Below are 13,405 nucleotides of genomic sequence, written 5' to 3'. Positions count from 1 at the left end.
CTGCTGGCATGAACAGCAGTGATATGACTTCACAAAGCATCTAATTTTTTTAATTCCACAAGAAATTACCGTCATGAAGCTCCTTCCGTAGTTTCTCCGCATCCTCCTGCAAGACGGACTTCTGCGTGTTCAGCACAGCGACATACATCTCCAGGTCCGTACGACACGACTTCTCAGCCTCCAGAACGTGATTGAGCTCCTTGACCTGTGAAAGACAACGAGAAAAATTATTTATACGATTGAGAGCACATAAACAAATCCTGGAATATAAACAGGAGCTGAGAGTCTAATAATCTAAGGTTACAACAATTTTAGCTGAACACCAGAAATCAGCTAAAAAGTTACTTACATGAAGTCTCAAAACTTCACTACTTAACGTGATTTATCAAGAAACTGTGCCTCGTTTTTTATTTGTTTTAATCCTTTGTTATATTTTATTCATGATTATGTTTCTTCATTAATCTGTGGGTTCATTTATGTAATCTTCTCTGTAAAGCACTCTGAATTACCAAATTGAAATAAATGTGAATTCACTCAGCTCCATGATGACGGTCCGTTTTGTCAGAACAAATTCAAATCTACAAACTGAAGCTACTGTTGTCAGCGGACATATCCAGCAGATATGGAGCTTAATTTCTTCAACTGGGTGAGAAACGTGTTGGTTTTTCAGCATTCTCACCCCCCTTTCAAACACTTTTGAAAGCTATAGGGATTTTTCTTTTTTTGTCCTGAATCAGTAACTTTTCAACTTATTTGAGCCTTCTAACACAGGCTCAAATAAACTGGAATGACATCGTCCGACCATAAGAAGCTGAAATACTCCATCGACTCAGTGGAAACTGCAGAGTTAGTGATAAGTAAGAGTACAGCAGTCATACAGCAACCACAGCCAAGCCTGTGTATGAAAATTTCAACTGGCAGTTGTTTTTGACTGCTGAGTACTTATTACAGGTGCTGTACAATTTCATTTCTCTTTTTGCTACTGTACACTAAATAAAAATCTCACTTTCTATGCGAGTGCAAATTAGGGACCCCCCATGGTAAAAACGAAAGAAAGCACCAATCAAAATCCATTAGTCTGAAAACACCGAGAAAAGACGAGGTCAAACACTGCCCACATAAAAATGAGCCATTAAGACAATTAATCAAAAGCGCCACTAATCAAACAGTATTTTAAATGTCGCTGAAATCTGTGATGCCATGTATACGACAGCACACACGCACACAGTCCATTATTGTTTTTTATATAAAAATAATAATAGTTTGGCCTAGGGTAGTCAACATTAGCAGTGCTAGCAGCAGCAGTAGCCTTCGTTTCCTTATTAGCGTCCACACATCTGTGCTTTACGGATGATGCAGGTTATGTATCACTCCGGACGAGCAGTTACAGCTGACATACACCCACTCACGACCTACATCACTTTACTGCAGCACCAGTGGGTGGCTGTGGCTCAGTTGGTAGAGCAGATCAGCTACTGATCTGAAAGTTGGTGGTTCGATCCTTGGCTTCCCCAGCCTGCATGCCAAATATCCTTAGGCAAGATACTAACCCCGAGTTGCCCTCCGATGCGTTCATCGGAGTATGAATGTGTGTGAATGTAGTTTAGGTTGCACTTGAGTTTAGAAGTGCTTGTGAGTGGGTGTGAATGGGTGAATGAGGCATGTTGTATAGAGCGCTTTGAGTACTCCAGGAGAGTAGAAAAGCGCTATATAAGAATCAGTAAATTACCATTTACCACCCTGATTATGCACAGCTGTCTTTCACGCCTCAGGTTTAAAATATGAACCACAGAGTATTTCTATTGCCGACTAGTGAGAACAAAAACGCTCAATCGATTAATCAACTGGCCAATATTGAAAACAGTGAAGAGCACCCTCAATACTGAATACTGAAGATAAACTGGTTTAAAAAGCAAGCTGTGCTTATGACATAATGAGCCATTTCAAATTAAATTCACTTACAGAGTGCTTAATAAGATGTCCAGCTAAGCACATGCAGAGTTTACTTAAAGCAACAATTATCTGTTATCTTACCAAATCAAAAGTCTGTGCTTTTTTCCCCCCCAAAAGTTATTTAAAAATTATTTCACAGCTTAAAAATAAACAGTTATTAATGTCTTTATTGCAATTTTTGTGATTCTCCCCTTTATGGGGGACTGAAACCTATTTAAATAAAAACAAAAACAAGATGCAAAAGCATCAATTTCTTGCTAACTAACCTTCGAGGCCTCCAACTCCTTCACCTTCTCCTCGGCTGTGGCCAGTTTGGCCTTCAGGGCTGCGATCTCGTGCTCCATAGGCATCACTACTGAACGCAGCTTCTCTGCATCCTCCTGGGCCTTCAAAATAATTTGCATAAGATAATTAGAAATGTGCACACATGGAAACATCTGGAAACATTATTTCCTTTAAACAGCAGATCATTAGTTAGATCTGTAGATGTAGATGATAAAAAAAAAGAACCAGAGATGGAGTGTTGAGAGGCTGGATGATTTTTTTTTTAGTTTTTGTTGTTATTTTGATACATTTTTGTTCAATTTGGTAAATCATGAACCTGAAAATCATCAAAGCATCTCCTAAAAAGAGCTGCCAGTCAGTAAATGACAAACAAACCAACTTTAAAACATGCACTTTCCCACTCTGGTCTTCTAATGGCATATTGTTTTTATTAAGCTTTTTATTTAACCAGGATAATACGAGTCTGGAGGTTAAAAATCTGTTTCCTAAGACTGTACAAATCCACAGTAGTTTCACAGACACTTAACACACACACAAATGCACAAAACAATATAGAAAAAATACCCAATCAACAGGAAATACAAAGTACAACACCTAAATTCATGAACTTCAATGCAAATAAAGCCTAAAACATCAGCTTATTTGTATCACGCTAAAGAACACAGGAAAACATACCTGCCTCCAGGTCATTTAAAATTAGCTTTAATTTATTCCAATAGATCAGCTCCTTGAGTTTTAGCTATTTTCAGCTCTTCAGCTTTTAGACATTTAAGGGCTCAAAGCAAATGTGTCCATAATCTGATTAATAATGGTAAATGGTAAATGGACTGGTTCTTATATAGCGCTTTTCTACTCTTCTGAGCACTCAAAGCGCTTTACACAACTTGTGCATTCACCCATTCACACCCATTCGCACAAGCACATTTCTCTAGGTGCTTTCTAGATAACATTCACACACATTCATACTCCGATGGATGCATCGGAGAGCAATTTGGGGTTAGTATCTTGCCCAAGGATATTTGGCATGCAGACTAGGGGAAGCCAGGAATCGAACCACCAACCTTCCGATCAGTAGATGACCTGCTCTCCCACCTGAGCTACAGCCACCCCGAAATAATAATAATAATAGAATAATAATAATCTGATCCAACCAGATGATCAACAATTCAAACATTTGCATGTTCCTGCAGCTATGTGCTCCTCAGATGATCACAACTCCCAAGTTGGGATGTTATTCCTCTGAAGTCACAAAGATTTGTTGATTAATTTGGACATTACAAATATGATAACATATATTTTAATGTTAAAAAAAAGATTTGAAACACATTCATTTGCACTGTTAACCAAAACCTTGTTACAATAAATGAAGAATTATTACCAACTCTTCACCTCAATGACTGAACTCACATCACTGGGAGATATTTATCAGATTTCACAGCTTCCTCTGCAACTACAAATGGCACAGATCTTGATTACAGAGCTCTTCTTAAAAATGTTTCCCTGTCTTAATTAAGATGTCTCTTAGAACGTGGGTGAGGGAGAGGGCCAGCAGTCCTCACTCCATTTTTACTAAGCATGGGCAGATCTTTAAGACAGCCAGTCAAAATTGCAGCATGTGAAAATAATGCTACCATTTGGATGAATGTTTCTTCCTGGCAATGAAACACAGTTAAAAATGCATCTGACAACAAGTGACACACAGTCCCAGCCATGAGCAGTGTGAAACTTGAAAGCTCTGATATGAATGTTGGAACTGGCCTGCAAGACTCAGTATTGCTTAAGACACAGGAAGGAGTCCAGCTGGCTGAAGCATCTGGGACATTGCGTTCTGTTCTCTGGTATCCATCTTGTATTTTTTATTTTATTTTTTGGGGGGGAGGAAACTTGAGAGGAAGCAAACAAACTTCAGAAAGTTAAGATTCCATATTAGCAGAAAATAACAACTCTCTATTTAAGGGAGTAGACAAAACTTTGAAAAATGCACGCAGCAGACATACTTTCTTCATTTCATCCTCCAGGTTCTCCTCCTCTTGACCCTCGGAGAGCCGGCGCCTCAGCTCGCCCAGCTCCCTCTCCACCGCCTCGCGATACTGGTTCCACTGGGCACGCTCCTGCTCCAGGCGTTGGTGGAACTGGACCTCATACTCACACACCGTGTCTGCACGGGGAGAGGAAGCAGGCGATGAAACCAAACAATAGCACATCCATATCGAGTCATGCAGTCAAGCGTGAAGACATAAAAACAGGAACAATATTTCTGATATAGGTGGGGGACAATTTTCATTTCGAAATGTTTTTGTGATGGTTATTCATGATAAACAAGTAGACAACAGATTTTTAGGGTTGCATTTATTTTTTAAAATCAGTTAATCTTTCAACTATTTTCTTGGTTTACTGTCTTAAACTAGTTCAAATTTACTTACAAAAAGTCTATAATACCCTTGTTTTGTACAACTCATTTCAAACTGGTTTCTTGAACTTGACAGGGAGTTCACCGTACTCAAATGACCTCTGCAGTCACCAGGTCTCAGTCCAATAGAGCACTTTTGGGATGCGGTGGGCATTCACATCCTGGATGTGCAGCCGACAAATCTGCAGCAACTGTGTGATAGCACGTGAATTATCTCCTTTTTACCTACATGTTTAATAGAAAGTTTATCATCTAGCCAAGATTTCCTCCATGCCGAAAAAATCTTTTCGCTACAGCCCTCTGATCTGACACTGGCCTGGATCAGAGGGCTGAGTATGAGTATGAGCCAGCAGATGAAGACACTACACTACACACAAACGTCGCAGGTAGTTCTCACTGTGAAGTTGAGATAAGTGAGTAAAAGAAAAATTGTCTCAATCTGAAGAGACAATATTCATATTTGGTTGAATTTATATGGAATGACCAAACTGTTAAATGATAGTTATATGACAATGTCTGTAATACTGCAGTCATTAGAAGTTTTAAGTGTAACCTTTCTAAATTTGTTAAAGCGCACTAAAAATTAACAAATTTTGTGTAAATAACATCCTTTTTCTTAGAGTAGCATCCCCAACACTGTCTGAAGATCACTTCCTGTAGTTTCAGGAGTTGTTAGTGCACAGACTGGTCATGCTTCCAGTGTGAATGCAGAGCAATGATGACATGATGAAGGAGGAGATTTCTGATTGGTTTTTACTACTGATGTGCAAATTTGGTTCTATGAGGTGCAATGTCATCATATTTGTTGAATTTTTTTTGTAAGGACTACCCGGGGTGTTCTTCAGTAAGACACAAGGAACATCAACAGAGGCAGTAACACCTTACTATGACACCTGATTATGCCTACGTAACTTTTACAGCCTTTTAAGGCCACCAGACTACTTTACAAAAAGTGGAACTTCGCTTGACAGAAAACAAAAACCAGAATACAACTTTCTGGTTTTACCTCATTCATTCAAATGTTAAAAGACGCATAAGAAATCAAGGAAATCAGCTGTGAAGCAACAAATTAAGTGATCTGAGATGTTAAATTACTGCTGTAATCCAAGGAGACTGAACAGTATAACAGTTCCCCCTCAGAGAGAGCTGTCTGGCAGCACAAAGATAAAAAATATTTTTAAATCAATAGTTACTTATTCGCATTTGTTTGTGTTATGGTTTCACTGCGACCTCACAGTTAATGTAGCGAACAAACAGCTGAGACAGCAAGCCTTGTCTAACTGGTTTGTCTGCCTGTGTACAGATGAGCTGCACACCGCTTCAGTCAGGCTGAGGCGACAGATGAGTTGAAATTGTATGCAGTGTATGGATTGTGTGTGTGTGTGTGTGTAGTCTGTGTTTCATAGAAACCCTGGCAGCTTGGGTAACATTAGAAAAGAACACCAAATTTATGGTTGTGTGTATTAGAATTATTCCAAATAAAGTTTGAAAATGAGTTTCCCAGTATAGTGTGTTAAAGTATGGGAAAAACCCTGGAACAACCAGAGTGATGGAGTGTAGTGGTTTAAAATATTCATCTACAAATGCAAAGGTCCCTAGTTCAGTTCCAGGGGTTGACACAAATCCTCTGGCTGTTGCATCAGTAAGGCCACTGGTTATAAAAATCTGCTCACGAATTAGCAGCTTTTATATATCTCTTCATGCCTTTAAAATCAAATGATCATTATCTACCTGAAGCCTCGGTCCCTCCCTCTTTAATTACATTAAGCACACCTGGCATAAGTATGCACTGTTTTCACAGTTAACAGCTTTCATTTACACTTTACTGCTGCACAGACAATCACAGGACAGCTTCATTCATAATCACAAATATTCAGAGGATCTACTGGAGCTTATTTCAGCATGTTGATAGTACTGTTCTTGTGCAATTTACTTTAAAATCAAACAAACTTTCAGTGCATCTCACATTGGATCCATCTAGGCGCTAAATTAAAAGTTTTATTGAAGTAGAACTAGACGTTCCTCAAATTACATGTTTTTTTCTTGGTGTGTACAATGGATTATAGGAACTTGCCTCACTATAAATGACATTTTGATACTTCTGCAGCAGCAACAATTACTGAAAATGAACTGTTAAAAAGGTTAAACATGTATCAATATTACATTGTATTAAAAGATCGATTCCAACATACATATAATGAATATTTTCAACATTGTTTTATGTTTTAAATAAGTAAAAATCAACAAGTGCTAAAAACAAGAAAACTGGATTACATCAATTAGATTTACTTCACAACTAAAGAAAAAAGTCGAGTCAAAGATTAAAACGAAAATGTAAATATTCCACAAAACTTTAGGAGTGCTTCTTGTGACCAACAGCACATCGAGACTGAGTTTAAGCATTGATTATATCATCTAATTTAAATTTTGGAGCAGCGGTTAATAACCCCACTGTGACTGCACTACAATCAGGTCATGTTATTCTACGTTAATCTTTATTCCTATTACATGCACAGCTCTCATGCACAGGTTGGTCCCTGCACGTTGCAGATATGCTCACTTTGATTTGTTTGAGATATGATCGTAAAATGTCAAAGTCAAAGTCTGACTAAAAGGTGTCTGATGTACCACCAAAGATCACGCTCTAGAACAGGGGTGGGGGAACTCCAGGCCTCCAGGGCCGGTGTCCTGCAGGTTTTAGATGTGACCTGGATCCAATCACAGCTGATTTAAATGGCCAAATTACTTCCTCAGCATGTCTTGAAGTTCTCCAGAGGCCTGGTAATGAACTAAACACTCAGGTGTGTTGACCCAGGGTGATATCTAAAACCTGCAGGACACTGCAGGTGGTTTACAACAGGGATGCTGGTTTTAATACTCTCAGTTGAAGTCTTGTGTGTGGCCTTGTACTTGTTCCTCTAGTCCAGCTGGTGAGTACAAATTGTTTTAGTATGGCCAAAAAAAGATTTGCTTTCAATGCTGTCTGAGCCAGCATAACATGGCAAACATGTGAATCATGAACTTGTGGTAGAAGTCCATGTTGACAATCTGAACTTAGAGGATGAATTCACAGAGCATAACCTGATGAACGTTTTTAAAGAACGAACAAGAAGTTTGCAAACTGTGGACTTGTTGACTGAAAATCACAGAGTCACAGGGGGAGACCGAGTCACTTTGAAACATAAGTTGATCCTAGGCTGCACAGCGCCAAGTGGACTTCCAGGGATTGATCTATGAATAGAAGCTGCACGGGAAGCCAACCAGACATAAAGGGGACCTTGAAGGTGAAATCAACAAGCTTTAAATCAGGTAAAGCTTTTGTTTTTGTTTTTTGGACCTGCCTTCAGAAATGTTTTGATCACACCACTTAAATGCAAACAATCTTTTAGAGAATATATATTCATAGTGTTATCAATCTAAGTAAATACCCGAATAATAAGCAAAAGAGCAATGATATTAGGAATAGAGGTTTTCACTGCTCACATAGCGTCAGGCTCCATTTACCTTTCATTATGGCCTGCAGGGAGGCCACCTCCTCCTGCCATTGGCTGCGGACCTGGTCGATGGCTTCCTGTTTGGTGTTTTCCGACACGGTGGCCACAGCTTTGATGGTCTCTATCTCAGCCCGGGCCTGAGAGAGCTGGGTCTGGACGGAGCTCAGCTCGGAATGGGCGTCCTCCAGTGCAGCTGTCTGCCTCTTCAGCTCCTCTGGAGAGAGGTGAGACATGAAATGAATGATGGGAGGAGAGAGGAAAAATGCACAATGGGACACTTGTGTATTTCAGACTTTTTTCCTTATTCAGCACAATTTATTACAGAAAAAAATTGTTTATATATTTCAAAAGAAGAACCTCTTTCTACTGTGCGAGCCTTGGAGTCATTTACAAGGCCTGTTTAGTCTCTCTGTGGGGAATTTCACAGAATCTCCCACTGTGCCAGCTAGCAGGCAACCAGTGTTGCACCTCAGCATGCATGAGTTCAATTCAAACAGACAGTTTAAAAGGCCAAAGATGCTCCACAGCTATGTCCAACAAGACACTTTACATTGTGTAGAGTTTTATGACCATCCACACCTTCCCTGGTGAGGTAAAGCTCTTTGAACTTGGCCCGCTTCTGGTTGAACTCCACCTCCAGTTGCTGCTTGAGTTTGATGAACTCGGCCCTCTCCTGCTCCAGAGCTGCCACTCGCTGCTGTAGCACCGCTGAATGATAATGAAGGAGGAAAAAAGCAAAACAAAATCAGCTGCTGATTACATGTAGTTGAAAAGAAATCATTCAAGTCAAAGGGCAAACATCCACAAAAATCAGTGCACTCATTACGTCGTTTATCTCATTACTAAGGACTCAAATCAGAGGGTGAATAAAAGCTAACAAGCCCTAAAATGATATGAATACAAATTATTATTGATGCTTTTGGGGATAAATGTGGTTCTTAGAAATTATGACAACTTTCAATTTTATGATTAAATATATCTAATATAACAAAACCAATAAGTACAACGATTAAATCACTGAATTCCTTGTTTGGTTCAGCCATAATGTTACGCAAATGTTAAATGTAATTAGGCTGAAACATGTGTTATTACATCCAGTACTATCTAATCTACTGATCATTAATGTAATAATGTGACAAAACAGTACAGAACTCACAAATTACAGACTAAATGTCTCTGGATAGCGATACAGAAATGAAAACATTAACAAATAATTTATTATTACGAAGTAGCAAATCTGCAAAATTTGGGAACTTGAACTGGAGACTACTTTTTACTTTAAACAAAAGTTCTAAATAGTGATTTTTGCAGAGTCATTTATTAATATAAGAGAGCTCATGTGGTTTCATGTGGTCAGTTACTTAACTTTTATTATACCAGCAAGTTTCAGCTCGTGACACCTTTAAAAACAGAGTAAAGTCCACCAGTGGCCTCTTTTACAAGGCTGTCAACAGTCAGCTAAATGGAAACTTTTTCTTAGATAATTTTAAATAACTTCTAGAGATATCATATGTAGAAGCTCATAAGAGAAGTGTGAGGAAAAATAAATATAATGTATGTTGCATTAGTCGTTTATAAACATTTCATAAACAATCACATTTACTGATTGTTTTTAACCTTTTAACCTTTTTAACTTTCCACGTGACCATCACCAATTTGACTGAAAAAAAATCCAGGGGAAAGATACACTTCTTAAATGAAATAATGAAATATTTCAGGTCATTACTGTCACAAGTTTTCACAAAATTTTCAATATGGAGAAAGCTACTTACTATTTTGGGGGGTAAGAATCTAAAACTATAGCTTTATGAATATGGACTATCACGATACTGTGGACAAATAAGTATTTAAAAAATCTATATGTAGAAAATATTTAGAAAATTTTGAATGTAATGTTAACAAAAACTTGGTTCTTTCTAATAATAATGAGTGGTGTCATCCCTGTTTTTCAGATAAATCTGGTTCTTATTAACTATGAAAAACATCTTCACATCATTTTATCATTTAATATATCTAGTATAATAAAACCGATAAGTACGCCCCTGAAAGATTATTTTACAGACTCACCTTTATTACTTACACACTTGCATTTAATGAACCATCTTGACGAACACCCACATTTAAATTAAAAACAGCACATCTTATTACATGTGTGCTACAATGCACAGTGGATCTACTAAAGCACAAAACCTTCAGCGTCAAATGAATAACATATTTCACTCCATTATCAAACTTTAACTCAAACTTGACAAGACCTTCAAATGTTTTTTTATTGTTGGCATCACCTCACCGAGCACAGCTACGTGCAGTGCAAGATATTTTAGCCATCCACTGAACTGCTGGGACAATTTTCATGATTGACATCCCTTATTTCAAATTTTTAACTGTTATTCAGTTTATAAGTTTGCCCCTCAAGGATTTATCCACATAAAAACATCAACAAAATAAAGGCAATATTTGTTGGGAAAACACAAAATAGCATAAAAAGCTGTCACAAATCAATACTTACTTGCAGCCTTTTTGAATTTACCAAGTCTGTTACGGCTAATTATTTGAAATGTGGATTTATCTGAATCATAAAAGGTAAAAAACAAACATGGATAACTCCCAGAAAAATCTAAGTAGACGTGACCTCAATGAGCTGTAACCCGCTCTATGGTATGGTAAACCATAATCGATATTTGTTAAAAATCTTGCTCTGCTTAACTCGGATGAGCTGGATATTGAAGCGTTACAAACACATGCTGCCATCAGCAAAGTTGCAAAGTGCAGTCTTGTGGGCAAACTATCCAACATCGAGATGTAGAACCTAGTTAAAGGGCCTTTCTGTTTGTTTAGCCATCCATTATAAATAGGCCAATACTAATATCAGCTGATAAATTGTGCCCACCAATATATCAGTCAGGCGACACATAAAATGAAGTATAAAAACCTCCCGCCAGCAAACACAACCAGTCACTGGTTTTCCTACGGTCCTACATTTTCCTACTTCTTCATCTCTTATTTAAAACCGCAGCGATACAGATAAAATCCTTAAAGCCAGACAGCCAAACGGAAACATTTACGAGCAGCCGGACGGTTCAGCTCAATTCCACCATGATCATGTGACAGCCAAACAAAAGGAAACACTAACTCCATCGCCACGTATTCATAAGTTTGTGTTGTATTTAAGCACAGCGTATATCAAGCTCCTTTTCTCACACTTACCTCAGCTCAAAAGCTCTGCATCTTTTCCTTCTTGGTATTGAAATAAAAGCCGACTGCTCTGGTGTGTAACCGATCACGTCAGGAAGCCACAAAGATCACATGATAGAGCGCATAAAGAAAGTCAGTAATTAACCAATTTAACAGCAACGCCAGTTCATGATGATGCAAATATAACAGAGGCTCAACCTCACAGCAGCGTTTCTGCCTTTGCTTGATAAAACAGTGACGGTTTGAGACAGAAAAGTGGGGACAGAGTGAGGGAAGGCACACAGCAGAGGGCCCTGGGTTGGACTCAAACACCAAGCCAAGCGGCATAAGATCATCTGCCGAACAAGGTGAGTTAAACCGACGCCCGGCAACAGATTACTATTGTAAAAAGGAAGCACACCCACTTTAAATTCTAAGAGATTAACAACAGCATGTGACATATCCCACCGTTTCTCTATCTATTTGTTAGTAAGTAAGCCAAAAATGCAGAAGCAGGCCTCAGTTCGCACCTTAAATGTTAAAGTTCATAACAACATAATTAGAAAAAAAACGGGCCAAATATGGCTTAATTGAAAGGGCTGCCAGTAGAAAGTGTCTTCTCACCAAGAAAAAAAAACATGGCAGAACGGCAAAGTTGTATCTGACCAAACGACAAGACTTCTGGAAATCTGTCCAAAGCTAATAGGACTAAAGAGGAGATGTCCGGTTTCATTTTCAACAGTTTCACAGTCAGGTCCACACCTTGCTTTATCACATCCATGTTCAAAATGCCAAGAAAGCAAAGGCAAAAATGATCAAGGCTTCATAACCAGATCCCACACAGAAGGTGGCTGATATCATGTGACACCGCAAAGGAAGGAGTGTTTAAGAAGCAAGTCTTGATGCAGGGGTATTGGAAAAAAGTGACATTTAATAACAAAAAATGTAATAACACATTACAGGAAGCTGAAATAAAGACAAAAGACAGCCTTGCAGCAATCCACCACTTCATCTATTTCGTATGTCTCTCCAGCCCAGGGGTGGGCAACTCCAGGGACTCGAGGGCCGGTGTCCCTGCAGGTTTTAGATGTGTCCTTGAACCAACACAGCTGATTTAAATGCCTAAATTAGCTCCTGCAGTTCTCCAGAGGCCTGGTAACAAACTAATCATGTGATTCAGGTGTGTTGACCCAAGGTGAGATCTAAAACCTGCAGGACACCGGCCCTCGGGGCCTGGAATTGCCCACCCCTGCTCCAGCCTCACCTGCATCCTCCTAAATAAGCACAGGTAAACAGGGTGGTAACTTCCTAACCTGTGCTGAGTAATCCAAAATATAAACACACATAAGGCTATAATCCTAGTTCCTGCTGACATACAACTTAAGTTTTCACAGTACTCTAAGCAGTTCTGTGAAAACCTAAGTTTGTCCTTACTGCTCCACAAGTTAAGGGTAAGTAGTAGCCAAGTACTGCTAATCAAATGCAGTTGTTTAATTGATCAGCAGCATGTGTGACAACTTCTATAAAAGACTTGGCTGTTTGCTGGTCTGTGGTGTTCAGGTGTGTGTTAATGCCATGACAATCCAAGGAGTGGACGTCCCAGCAAATTCACCAAACGTCAAATGGTGGTGCAATTCTCAGAGAAACTGCAAAAACACCCAAGAAATACATCTCAGACTACAGGGCTCAGTTAGCATGTTAAATGCTAATTCATAACACTACAATTAGAAAAAGACTGAACAGGTATGGCTTGTTTAGAAGGGTTGCCAGGAGAAAGTCTCTTCTTAGGTTTGCAAAGCTGCAAGAACAATGTCCTTTGGACATACGAGATCAATGTGGAGGTGACCACAATGAACAGCGCCACATCACGCCACATTACGGTGATGGAGGGGTGATGATTTGGGCTTGCAATCCACCATGATAATCCAGTCTTCTCTGTATTCTAGAGTCAGATGTGATGGCATCTAGCTGAAAGTTGAAACTTGACTTAACTTTCCTGCAACAGGAAAATGATCCCAAAAAAGCAGCAAGTCTATAAGAGAATGGCTGAAAAAGAAAACAATCAAGGTGCTGCAACGGTCCAGACCTC

At 39.0% G+C, this 13,405-nt stretch overlaps 1 protein-coding gene across 2 annotated transcripts in view; it reads right to left on the bottom strand.

Moving 5' to 3' along the window:
• Positions 1 to 13,405, bottom strand: part of rabep1 (rabaptin, RAB GTPase binding effector protein 1) — a 44,960-nt gene that overhangs the window by 28,697 nt on the left and 2,858 nt on the right. For both annotated transcript variants that reach the window (XM_085175881.1, XM_085175882.1), the window contains exons 2-6: positions 8,722 to 8,850; positions 8,153 to 8,356; positions 4,236 to 4,396; positions 2,220 to 2,339; positions 70 to 205 (exon numbers count right to left, since the gene is read on the bottom strand). In XM_085175881.1, coding sequence (XP_085032007.1) covers positions 70 to 205; positions 2,220 to 2,339; positions 4,236 to 4,396; positions 8,153 to 8,356; positions 8,722 to 8,850 — 750 coding nt within the window. The remainder of the gene's footprint in view (positions 1 to 69; positions 206 to 2,219; positions 2,340 to 4,235; positions 4,397 to 8,152; positions 8,357 to 8,721; positions 8,851 to 13,405) is intronic.

This window comes from Neolamprologus multifasciatus, chromosome 10 (genome assembly GCF_963576455.1).
Source record: "Neolamprologus multifasciatus chromosome 10, fNeoMul1.2, whole genome shotgun sequence".
Taxonomy (NCBI): domain Eukaryota; kingdom Metazoa; phylum Chordata; class Actinopteri; order Cichliformes; family Cichlidae; genus Neolamprologus; species Neolamprologus multifasciatus.
The sequence above is the reverse complement of the archived record's forward strand: the minus strand, read 5'-3'. Positions and strand labels throughout refer to the sequence as shown.